The 13487-nt window shown below is 43.0% G+C and overlaps 1 protein-coding gene across 15 annotated transcripts in view; it reads right to left on the bottom strand.

Annotated features, from left to right (window-relative positions):
• The window catches only part of NCOR2 (nuclear receptor corepressor 2), a 1233371-nt gene that overhangs the window by 34152 nt on the left and 1185732 nt on the right, over window positions 1-13487 (bottom strand). For 12 of the 15 annotated variants that reach the window (XM_086942885.1, XM_086942883.1, XM_086942889.1 and 9 more), the window contains 3 exons: window positions 12469-12614; window positions 10692-10745; window positions 4205-4426 (listed from right to left, as the gene is read on the bottom strand). In XM_086942885.1, the coding sequence (XP_086799011.1) occupies window positions 4205-4426; window positions 10692-10745; window positions 12469-12614 (422 nt within the window). The remainder of the gene's footprint in view (window positions 1-4204; window positions 4427-10691; window positions 10746-12468; window positions 12615-13487) is intronic. The other 3 variants (XM_086942892.1, XM_086942893.1, XM_086942888.1) reach the window with 2 other exon arrangements.

Genomic DNA, 13487 nt, shown 5'->3' with positions numbered 1-13487 from the left:
GGCATCGGGGACGGCGTCGCCCGAAGGCGGCGTCGGAGGTGACACTCTAGGGACCGGCACCGGTGAGGTCGTTAGGTCAACCGGCAACGACCCAGATCCGGAAGCGGATCCAGTGGGGCCCTGCGGCGCCGGGCCCGAAGGCGTCGGCGGTGTCGGGCTAAAGCACCCGCCGGCGTCGGGGACAAAGCACCCGACCCGCTAGGGCCCCCAGACGGGTCTGCTGGGCCCGAAGGCCCCGCAGAGCCCGTCGGAGGAGAGAGGGGCCTCATGACCATGAGGAAGTGCTCGATCTCCTCCGGCGTCGCTTGCTGCCCAGGGACCGGAGGATATGGGGCAGGTTGCGACGCCCGCGACTCCGACGGAGCCGCGTGGGCAGTGTCACCCGAACCCCCGGCCGCGTCGGGGGGAGTCGGAAGAGCGATGACGTCTCTTCGACTTCTTGTGCTTACCTGATGACTTCAAGCCTGATGAGTGATGTCGAATACCGGAGCTATGATGGCTCCGACCCCGCGACCGGTCCCTCGACCTCTGTCCGGACTGGGACCTCTCGCGGCGTGGGCCGACTGCCGGAGCTCGAGCCGCTTGCGGGACCGCTCCCGCCTAGCTTTGGAAGTCAGGGCTCGGCAGTCGGGGCAGGCCTTGTCGTCGTGGTCGACGCTGAGACAGTGAAGACACCGGCGGTGAGGCTCGGTTACCGACATCAGTCGGTCGCAGTCCTCACAGGGTTTAAAACCTGGCATCCCTACAGGCACCGTTCGGAGTCGAAGACTCGAAAACGATCAAAAGGGATCGTAAAAAGTTTAGTCAAAAAGTGACTAAGGTCCCACTTTTTCCGGATCTGCGCTGCTGGCGCGGAAAAAAGAAGGACTGACGTCAGCGCGCGGAGGCGGTGTCTAAGTACTCCGACGACGTCATCATGGCGCCCACGACGCAGACGACGGACGGGAAGCCGCAGACGACGCCTAACGACGCGCAAGGGTACTGCTACGCAAACATTTCTGGATCCAGTCTGACGCCTGGGGATATTCTAAGGTAAGGAATCTAATACTAACCTGTTTCTTTCAGATTAGGATACACCTAGGCAGTGGATGCTTGGATCACTAAACTTTTAGAAGTAGGATGCAGGGTAAGAAAATATGGGTCACATGAAACTTGCCTGTGGTGTCTGGCCACCTGGGTTTACAAGTGGCGTAGAGCAAGGCTTACACCAACTGCCTGTAAAGGTGTTTGTTAGTTCTTCAGTAAATGGTAAGGGCTCATAAGAAGTTGGCCTGGGTTGGAGAACTTCAGTACGTATATTTGGTTTAACATCAATAGAAAGAAGTTGTAGATCCAGGATGGCAGCAGCACATTTGATGAATATTACAACTGAAGCACTTTCTTCCACTAGTGGGCTAATAGAGAATCAACCCTGTATCAGGGAAAGTATCCAACTCACTGACCTCCTGTAAATCCATATATAAACTGTCATCAACGTAATGTGGGGGTAAATCATCCCTATCATCTCCACTGTCCTCTCCAAATGGCAGCAAACTCCGGTCTACTGAAAAGCAGGTGGCGCAACAAGGATGGCTCTGTGGTAAAGGGAACGTTTTGTCTCAATCACACAGTAAGGGAACTGAGTGCACTGGAGTGTAGTCAGAGTGTGATCGCGTCGGGGGTCAAGGAGTATTTAGATAGGGGTCAAACACCGGCGCCAGCATAGAATCCACCTCCGGTGATATCCGGATCAGAATATGTCTTAAATCTGGAATGTAAGTCTGCACCAGAGTCACTGCCGAAACAGAGGCAGGCTCCAGGGACTTAGCACAGAGAATGGATCTGTTCGGGTTACCCAACTGGAGGTCCCTGCTGATCCTTGCTACCAAAGATGGGCTAGAGGGAGCCCCAAGAGTGAAAATAAATATGCTGCAGCATCACCGATGGCTAGGGGAACAAATTGATCAACTGTGAATTCTCTTTATCTAGAAAGTAGGCGGCTTGGGTCGAGTCCCGGTTCGCCTTCTTGTGTTTGTCCTTCAAGCTTGAACTTTGGTTTACCACAGGACTACTATATGTGGCACTGTTCTGCCACTTCCAGGAGGGAATGAAGTCAATGCAGAGCCACAAATCACAGTTAGTGGCGTGTGGAAGAGCTGCTGTGAAAACATCTGGATCCATTCTGGAGACTGGGGGATATTCTAAAGGTGAGGAATCTACAGTTAGAAGTATCCATCAGAAAGGTATCAGAGCTTTCAGTGGATTCACTATAATTGCATGTACTGATTGTATGAACTGTACACTCAAAACTGTTGTTCTGTCAATAACCACAATTTTCCTCCAAACATGTTTAATAAAATAAAATAGTATTAAAAAAGCAGGTTTAATGGTGACAATGTATACAATTCTTATGATGTCGCTCAATCTTAAGTATGCAGTAGACTCGGGCTATGATGTCACAAGCAATATAAGTTGACTGCAAGCAAGTTATGAACATGTAAAAACAGATCACAATAGTTAGAAAGCATTCTCGCCGGACCTCACACTTAACCTTATAAGTTTTAGGCTGCTCTTTAGTCACTTTACTTTTAACAACCAAATTCTGTCATCTAAACTCTGAAGCAAAAGCCTATGTTGGTCTCTAGTTTGACTGCCTAAAACCCACGCATGGTCTGCTCCCTGACACTAGAAACCCTGTTTCATGCCTTGCCACTATTCTGTGGCATAGCCATGTCCCCAAAGCTATGACTATGGACTTTTAAGAACTGTCAGCTAAGATGCCTCTCGCCCTCTCTAGGTGCAAACAGCGAACTTGCAATTTTCTTTATGGACTCCAATATCCCTTCCGTTCCAGAGTACCACCTTCTACAATGCTGTGCACATCTCGAAAATGGGTCTAGAGCTCTGATCAAAAAGTGGTAAATTATGCTACATTATCCAGTTTGGAACACCTTAGGCAATAGTGGTTATACTCCAATATGAAGCACATCACAGGGAATCGTAGTACGCAAATTATCAAAAAGGCAATGGGAGCAGAACACGAAGGTAGGAGAGGCATGAACAGGAATCTCTCCTGAAAAAATGCTAAAACGACTTTTTTTTACATTTATGAACTACGGAGAGGGAAAGGATGTGGAGTGTAATCCTTTTTCTCCAAACTAAACACTAGTTTCATTCTTATCTCGTTATTCTTTTTCCCATGATCTTCAAAATAAATGTACCACCAACGGCTTGTTTCAGTTTTGACTTTAGATATACTCTGATGGTATAATGTTCCTGAAATAATATAGAATGGGTCAATATTTTTAAACTCTATTTTGCAGTACTAATTGGGTTAAGTAATAAAAAAAGAAAAAACAATTGTGGATGATCCCTTAATTAAAAATAAATATATTTAGGTAATTGGAAAGATTTGTAATACACAATAAATTTGGAGACATGATTTGGACCATGTACTATTTCAATTCCCCACAATTGGTGGACCTTTGAAAGTGGTATCTTTATAGGACAAGAAATGGCCATGGATTACAACTTTGTGTCTGTCAACAGGACAGATACTAACCCAGAGTCAATAAATGCTCGTTATAAATGTTTACTTTTTTAAAGTTATTTTCTTGAATTATATTTAATTCATACAAAAATGAAATGATGTATATATTTATATATATCATGCAAATAGCTGTGTTTCGATGCATTTAGCTCTGATCTTCCTTGAAGGTCTGTATCAAAACCAACACATTATAAATTGAATATTTGAGGATGAGCCACTAAAAGTAGTAGTGTCTTATTTACTGCTTTCAAATTTAACTTTTCACTGTAACAAAAAAATAAGTTTGACAAGGTCTTCTGACTAAATCCCTTGTGCCAAGATTCTCTGCACAATCCCAAATTTATCTCCAGGGAGCATAGATAGCACTATCGTGACAGGGCAACCTGTCTGATACGAGGACTTTCTCTGCTGACCAATGTCTATATCCTAATTGTAATAACATACAACTCACTACATGATTATTATTGTCACATGAGATTCTGTTAAACACAATATCCTTTATCGGAAAAGGTGAGGAGGAAAGAAAACAGCATTTGTAAGTGTTTTAGAGATAAGCAGAAGCACCTCAACAGCCTGCACAAAAACCAGTATTAGCAAACTGAAAGCAAAGAGCTGGGAAAAAATTAAGAAATTAATGACCATTAGAGATACGGCAAGATGGAAAGGGCTGCAGACCTGGCAAGGAGCGCATCTCGTCAGTCCGTCCTTCAGCAGCGGTTATGGGCATAGCAGCGGGCACACTGGCATTCAAAGGGTTAAAAGCATTGGCACTGAGAGGCGAGCGCTCTTCCCACTGCTCGTCATATTTACCCATTAGGGCCTTCCTAATAATTGCCTCCAACCCCATGTTGTTGCTGGAATTCTCTTGGACCGACTGGCTTCTACAGCTGATTGGCCCTGGGAGGTGATACAGAACCATTAGGAGAGATAAAAAGGGGAGGGGAGAGAAGAAGAGAAAGAGAAGAAACCATCAGCACATTCTTGCAAACCACAAACCACCGTCATATATTAATATCTTCACTGCAACCAGAAAAGCTTTACGGGCTACTAAGAGATACAGAAACACAACGTATTTCTGTATTTCGTGTTCAGTAAGCGACATTATACAATTATACAATCACCATGTTTACATTTGCATTTGTTCCCACTGATCACTACTAAAATAAGCAAATATTAGACACTCAGGGAATACATTTTGTGACAGGAGTGCATGACTTGGGGCACTCTGGCCATATCAACTCCCCATGTAAGGTTTCCTGAAGGGCCGCTATACAACAAATGTCAAGGAACACTTTTGGTTAGTTTTCGAGCATGCAGTTCGGACAATTTATAATTAACAAAAACTTATCTTGGGACTGGTAATGACAGACGCCCAATTAGTATAAACAAAAAGACAGGACAAAAACCCTTATCCCCATAGGCTAAACAGGATAGAACATAGAAACAACCAAAAAGCTCCATGGGTCTCATTCATGTAATCCAATGAAGATACAATCAAATGTTACTATTACCTTATTTGTATTTTCATGAGGTTATATGAATGAGACCCATGGAAAATTCTGGTTATTTGTATGCCCAATTTAAACATTAGAAATGTGAGAGCTCATTGAAGACAATGAAGTGGCTCAGGGCTATTAGTGGATTATATAAAGCTTTCTGCATCAACATTACAATGTTTGTTTCTTCCTTTTGAATTTACAACTTTTCACCCTCAGTGGGTGTAATTTCTAATAGTTTTATAGCCCTTGTGCATCGGGCTGCACCGGTTTTTAAAGAACCTTTATAACTCGGGTTCAGGGTCTTTATCAACCGGTATAGCCCTTTGCAGTGGCTATATTATAAAACATCAATACCAACCACCCCTTCCAGCACTATATTAACTGCTCGACTTTATTTTGATTTGCATATCTTGGAGACCACAGAGAAAATATAATTAAAGAGTTAACCTAGTCAAGAAGTACCATTGAGTATGAACATGGAAAACGACACTGAGGCTAAAAAGAAAAGATACAAGTGTTGCTTAAGCAGAGGAAGGGGAAAGGGGTGTGTTCCTTGAGTCCCCAGGGGCTGCTCAAACTCCTGCCTGTCTGAACAGGGGTTTGCCTGAAAAGGCCTACAGTTCTCTCAAGTGGGCCCAACAGAGAGAAAACGTGGTTCTTTGTGCTAGTTTTAACTGGAGTCGTCTTCCAATTAGCATAACCAAGACATTGCCCACTGAGTACCTAGTTAGTTGCTGGTCTCACATCACAAATGTCATATACTTGTACTGTGGCTGCACTGCAACAAATCAGCACCAATGCATTTCAGGTGGGTACCTTGGCTTTAATAGACAAGGTGGCAAACATTTCCCCATTTTTCACAGAGGTGGTTTGAAAGCTGTTGCATATTCAGACATTAGGCTTAAAGTCTTGATATAAGAACAGTAAAAGCTGCATGGGAATTTCAAATACTCGTGGTGTGGTTTCACTCCAACAAACCAGAATCCTAACGTGAGGAACAACTATTGCCACAAACATATTTAAATGACTGACAGGCACAGATGGATTGATCTAATAGATGGATTGTGGAAGAATCTGCAAGGTCCACAACTGAGACCAGAACCTGAGGAAGGGGTATTAAAGGAATTGCACACACCTTAAAACTAGCTGAAAGACACCAAACCAGTTTTTTGAGTTCAGCTACAACAAATATTTTTGGATAAAATATGTAATAACAGCAGGAATATTTTGGATAATTGTGGTAACATCGTTTTTTAACTTCTACGGCTTTCATGATAGACAGGGTAGATAATGTCCAAGTGGGCAGACTTTACAAATGCAGCATTAGCACTCATGTTGTGATGCTTCCTTTTTTAGGTCTGGCCTAGACAAACCTTTAGTTGTCTCACAAGCCACATCGAATTATAATAACAATACATACATAAATTGGTTTGTTCAAGTGACTCACGTTTTTGCTTCCACCCACCACAACTCAAATGGGGCAAAGACTAACCAAACAACAGTCATGGTCTTGCACTGAGTCATGCCATTTTACCTGATCACATCTTAATAGCCACCTAAAAATAAGTGTTCTTTCTACTTATGCTTTTTTTTGCTAATATCTGCCTAACATCTTTAGGTGGCTGTATTTCCCTTTTTATTTCTATTGCACATGCTTGCAAATAAATAAATAAAAAAACAGTATGCTTCCAGAAGCCAGACCTATTGGTTATGCCAATGCTTGTTTTTTAATTGTGTGTGTTTTTTAATTTTTTTAATTTTTTTAATCTAGTATAACATTTGCATATGCCGAGCTAATGCGCAATATCCTGTAATCCTGGTGTTTGTAAACAAATACTCATTGTACGCAATTACACACAGACATATATGTATACAGCCCTTCTGCATGTGCACTTAACCCTTGTTTTTTTATACAAAAACTCAAACTTCTAAGCTGAAACACACCAAACCAAGAAAAGCATGGAAAGGAGTGAAGCACTATGTGCCAGTAAAATATGGTGGAATTTTGCTCAGCCCTTTGAGTCTTTCCCACAGGAGTCACCGCTGGAGATTTCTGTTATTTGAACGTGGGTGTATTTGGGACCCAACAATAACATTTGACACTATAGACCATGCTGCACCCAAGTTTACACACAGAAGAGATTAATTCTGCTGACTGCTTCCCTAAGTTTGAGTCCAATGGGTGCAAAAAATGGAATTCTCCAAAGAGTAAGAAGCTGTGTGTATATATACGTGATTTAGTGTTGTAGATTCACATGCTCTGCATATTAATGTAATTTAGTGTTTAGTCTGGATGTTTGTAACTTGTTTTCCTTCAGAGGCGTCGGAGTCACAAGACCTGTTGTGACTCCACCCTTGATTTACAATGTAGCAGCATGCTGGCTCCACCGAAGTGCAAGTGGAGTACAGTGTTAAAGAGAGAGAGTGTGCTGTGCATAGTAAAGGGAGAAAAAAAGACATAGAAACATATGTGGTCATCTCTAGCTTCCAGGAAGGAAGGTGGACACATTTGAATCTACAGCACTACACGCTATGAACAGATGGTAACAGGGTAAGTAAAAAAATGTATGCTGCAACTGCGGATGAAAGTGTAGGAAAGGCCTGCTCTACGTAGGTGCAGATGGTAGAAAGCAAAAACCGCCACGTAAATCTTAAAGAAGTCTAACTGTTTAGACATACAGTGTTGCATGAACCTTTTTCATTTAGCTGTGTAAAAGGCATGAGATGTAGGCTTATGAACCTCTTGCAGGATAAGCATGCATTCCTTTGGAGGTTTTAGACAAACAAAAGAACTCCGGTACCAGATCGCAATGTTCAGCTGTCTGGAATCTGGGTGTCTGAGCTGACCGTGATGCTGAGTGAGATGGTCCTGCCTGATCGGAAGCATCTTGTGGGGACTTACTGGCATATCTAGGAGCATCAAGTACCTCAGCTGTCTTGCCGAGGTTGGTACTACTTGGATGAGGGTCATGGATACCTGCTTCATTTCCCTAACTACATACGGGATGAGGGGGAGAGGTGGAAAAACGTACTGAAATATCCCTGACTATGTCATCCATAACACTAGGTATGCATTGCTCATGGACTATGGAAGTGGATACCTGAAGATGTTTTGTCATTTTGCATTTCCAGGCAAGCAGGTCGATGGACAGGGTCCCCCCACCTTTCAAAGTGTTTCAAGAACTTAGGAGAGTTCCCACTCCTGGACTTGTTGATGCGTCTTGTCGACCAAGTCCACAAAGCTGTTCTCCCTACTGGAAAATACTCTAAGAACAGGCGAATGTTGTGAGCTGGCCAGTATCAAATTTCATGAGTCAAGGTAGAGTTTGGAGGAGGGGGTACATTACTGTCATGTTGTCCAGCATGTGTCAGAACTGTCTTGCCACAAATGAGCTTGAAGAATATTTTCAGGGCTCCAGGTAGGTTATGTGGCACCCCTAGTGCTGAGGGGTCTAGGTGCCTTGGACAGTCACCTTGTGGAGGTGAGAGTCCCACAACATGAGAGGCTCCTCAGTAGTGATGGTCACATGTGGAAGGAGGTCTCGAAAGGATCTACTGAGCAACAGGTCGTAGCTGTTTGATCAAAGCAAAGAGTACTGAGCCCCAGTTGTTACCAACACTAGATACTCCCAAAGCCCTGCTGCTTGTGCCCATTGCCTAAAGAGGCACTCCTGGAGCTAACGTAACCTTGTGTATGGCACTATCGCGATGCATGATGAATCATTCCCAACACTTTCAATACAGTTTGGACACCTTTAATGGTGTGTCTGACAAAGAGGCACCTGCTGGAAGGCAAATAAGCTCTGTTTGTTGGGGGTACGCTTTCCCTGTTATCACAATTAGAACAGGAGCCAGGAAGGGCTAGACCTGCTGAAGTTGAAGGTGCAACTTTTTAGCATTGATGGTGAAACCTAGGCTGTGAAGTAGGGGCCTGACTGTCTGAGTGTGTGCTATGCATTGATGTGTGCTGCTGCTCTTGATCAGCCAGTTGTCCAAGTGTAGGAGACATATATGGCATTTCTGCACAGGTCTACGGTAAGATATGTTTGGTATTTTGGCACAGGTGTGCCACTACTACCACTTGACACAGTGCCCCTATGGACTTTACAATGTTGTATCCTTTTTGATTTATTTGAGCATCTTTTTCCACCTGGGGGCTGAACAGATGCCCACCGTCAAATAGGACATTGAAAGGATGCTGTTACATCTCAGATCTGAACTCGGAGGGAGGCATTGCTACAGAAGAGGATGTTGGTATCAATCCCTCTATTTTCAGTATCTGCTGCATTGCCAGCAACTAGCTCCTTCATTTTCTCCAAGTGGTAGCGGACGTCCCTAGAGAGCAGGCCTATAGAATTAGCGATGTGCCATTGGATGGCTGCACACAGCTCTATGTGCTTTAGCGCCACATCAATGCACTTGGACTCTCTATCAGGTGGTACCGCGATCCCAGTTGCATGAGCAAATGCCCTCTTATGAGAAGTGTGAACAACTAAGGTGTTGGGGCAATTTGCCCATGGATATACACCAAATCGTATTGGGCCGGCTTATACTTTATTTTGATTTTGACCCTGGGTGGCACCAATCTGACCTTTAAATTTTAGGTGGCTGTCTGAGTAATCCCATTTGACCTCATGGTATTGTGCAGCCTGCTGCATTATGGCACGGAAAGCGGTAGAGTCGTTAGGTGGTGATGGTTTCGCAGGGCAGGGCTCGAGGTCAGAATCCTCTAGTATGTAGTTCTTCCATGGGTCATCTCCCTCTCAGGGTCTGAATGGCTGATCATAGGGATCATGCGAGAAATAGGGGCTCCCAAGATCAGAGTCGGTGCCGTGTGGGTCAGGGGAGGCGTGTGGGGAGGTGGTGTTGCAGTGTCTGGATGTATCTTCTTTTATTTTGCATCAAGCATCTCCAACAGTTTCCTAAAAACCGACCCAAAATAGTACACAGAGCACAGGCAAGTAGTGCATGGCTATTTCCCAAGCAGAAGATGCAGCAATTACATGATTTGGCTACTGGAAACGGCTGCTGACATAATAGGCGTGGCCTAAAATAAGAGTAGTGCAGCTTAAGTTAACCAGACAGTAGAAAGTGGAGAACACAGATAGAAAAGAGCAAACTGTTTACCGAACATCAAGACCAGCATGCCACTGAGAGCAATGGAAGTAGGTTGAGATTTAAGGCAATAGGAGGAAAAAAAGGAGACTGGCAGGATTGCACACTCAGTAGGAGGAGTGTGGGCATGCCTATGACTGACATACTCCCCCATGCATGGTGCTCAGTGTGCAAAGACACACTAAACAGCTAGCAAAGCAGTATCCTATCCGAGTTGCCCTCAGGCACGACTAAACCTCAAAGAACGAGGTTCCAAGAGCGAACAAAAAGCCAGATTTCACATAGTTCTGAAAGTGTGCTGAGATTTGCATTATTGATTAGATATGAACTATTTAAAGGTCACATATTTATTTAGATGTCAATACCATTGTCAAATCATGCAGCTAATTATCAATCAATAGTCACGGCTTGATATTAAAGAATCACAAACACAGGAAAGAAACTGGTACGGCTCCACTGTCCAAAGCAAAAAGGGAATTTGATAATCAACAAGTGTTAATAGTTAACAAATCTGCATATGCTGAAAATATCTTTAAAATTTAGCATACCTGCACCAGTGAGGGCTGGCATATAGAAAATCTCTGTCCCAGGCTTTCCAATATCTGTGGAAAGAAAATAAAGTCTCACTATAGAACCGTCATTAATAAGGGCACATGACATGGGTGGGTAATCAGAAATTAAGGAAATATTACACACACATGTATACTAATGAATATTTCTCCCAATGGGCTTGAATATGAAAGACTCTGACTGAGGACTCTCCCACTTAATGCACGTCTGTCATCTCATATGACGCATATGGTAAAGTAAAATTCAGAATGTGGAATGTCTTGTCACTATGGACAGTGGGACAGCTGGGTGTTCTGATGGACCTCACAACAAGAAAACAAAAATCCACAAACTAACTCTGGGGTCTTTGTGAAAAGAAAGTGCAAGAGAAGGCAGGAGAGGGGGTGCCTCAGCACATTCCTGCACCTTATTACTGTACCTTGGTATTCACCCATATACATAACAATGCCAACCAAGGAGAAGGTTACCAGATCACACATCAATAACTCAAGATTCTGTCAATGGAAGGAATTTGGTAAAGCTTTGTTTCTCTACTGGAGAAAAGCTAGTGTTTGTAACAGTGACAGCCTTTCTTGCTTGTTCCTGAATGCCCTGAGATGATTATGCCCTTGTTTTAGATTTTAAAAAGCTTTTGCCTTTAATAAACCAGGAATGTATGCTGCTGTCTCATGCAGAAGTGGAGTTTGAAGAAAAATATAGCATGAAGGCAAACCTACTCCAAGGTGTAAGATTAGCGGCTTAAATATGCAAACCATCAATGAAAGGACCAATGATATAAAATTAGGGACTCTTTTTTGATCATTAAATACAGATTAACAATTATCTTACAATATATACCACTAATAAGCTATATAAAACGGATCCCGTCATATATAATCTTTGCTGTCCTAATGTTATGCAGACTTCTACACTGTTTATATCGCTTCTGGTGGTATCTATCGGACGTTAAAGGCTTACTCCCGGGAAGGAATTATTGGCTGAGGTGACCTAGATCCAAACACCTCTAGGTAGCAGCTACGGTGTAGATGCACAAAGGTCTCATTTTAGAATCTTAAGATATGGTAAGACAATGCACCGACCATACAAGTCGCCAACCATAAGGCTAAGTGAACTCATCCATGCTGTTAATGAACAACTAACATTTTATAAAACTACACCAGCAACCAGCTATAAATAAAATCTGACTACAATCCACAGACGTCATAAAGCTTTTCATCAGAAACCATTCCAATTGTTATCTTACCACCATTATACCATTTGAGAAAAACGTGGTACCCTCATCATCCTCACAAGCAGAGTGCTCAACAGGACCAATCTAGCTGGAGTTCAAATTGTATCACTCTGTGTCAAACTTCTCTTAACATGGTGGCTGCTTTGACTTTGTTCCAGGTTCAAACTCCCTACGGCCCCCGCTGCAACGCTACGGAGCAGTGAAATATTGCAGTGGCCCTTTGCCTATCCTGTCTCCACTCCAAAATGCAACCAAGTCAATCAATGGTTTTCACTGCTACTGAGATGATATTACTATACAAGACGCTCCGAATAACGGCAACAGATACTTCATTAGAGGGAATACAAAGCTATAAGATTATAAAAAGGAGTAGTAAAGGCAAGGCATTTCTAAGAATTGTGGTGCTGCAGGGCACTAATATCAAGGGTGTGTTTTGTGTTCTTCCCTCAATGTGGTACAGAGTATTAGATCTTCATTACCCCATCCAATTACTGCCAGATGAAAAAAAACATGTAAAGTCTTACTATACTCAGGCTCACTCCTGCTGGTTGTACTAAGTTTTTTATTGATCTCCTGTTTCTTGGATTTAACCATAGCGGAGTTGCTCTCTGTCAGCTTACTGAAGAAGGCCGGAGGCTGAGCGCCGTTTCCAGGAGATTTAGAACCCATTCTGAAGAAAGAGAGACAAGAAAAAAACAAGCAGAGGAAAGCATAAGTGGGACAAACCTGAAAGACATAGTACTTCACATCATTCTCCCCTGTTCCTTTTCAGTACCTTCCACAGTATAATCGTCAAGTCATACAACCAACTAGGTATATCTTCCTTTATTCTCAGCAACAGGCTTTCAGCAATTCCTCCAACACTATTGCCCTTCCACTTGCAATTAGGGAGGGTGTGACTGATGAAACTTACCTACAGGTTACACTGAGACTCGAATTAATGCTTTACGAGTCCAAAAGTGACCTTATCTGAAAAAGACTAAACGTTATGTTTTTCTCTCCAATCAAAGAAATATGGATGGAAACATGAGCCACAGATGGAAATCGGAGGATCAATGGTTTTAGATGAACGGTCCCCTGAATGAGTTGTTTAAAATATTTATACTGATTTGAGACACTTTATAAATGTTTGAAAAATAACTTGTAAAGTGTCCAATTCCAGGAATGCAAAGGCTATCTACTAGAGAATCAAGTAACCAGCCCAATACATTAGTTCAGCCCAAGCTTTCTTACACATCACCTAATGCTGCCCGGTCTTTAACAATTCTAAGGAAAATGTTTGGAGTAAGGCTATAAAAAAAAAGAGGAACAGCATAATCATGCATGGTAATGTCTTCTCTCGCAAAAGCGCTATATTGCAGCATGGTTATCAATCACATCTCAATTGTATTTGTAACTTTCGTTTCTACACAGGACAGAGGCAGACAGTGGCAGCTCAGTCTTATGCTTGGTACACTGCAAGGGCTGCAGCAATAAAATGACAGAACGCCTCCCAGAGTGAACAGGTATTATAGCAATGGAACACCGAGCACTACAGTAGAGC

This window comes from Lissotriton vulgaris, chromosome 11, assembly GCF_964263255.1.
Source record: "Lissotriton vulgaris chromosome 11, aLisVul1.2, whole genome shotgun sequence".
NCBI lineage: Eukaryota > Metazoa > Chordata > Amphibia > Caudata > Salamandridae > Lissotriton > Lissotriton vulgaris.
Note: the sequence above shows the minus strand (reverse complement) of the source record. Positions and strands in the feature narration are given on the sequence as shown.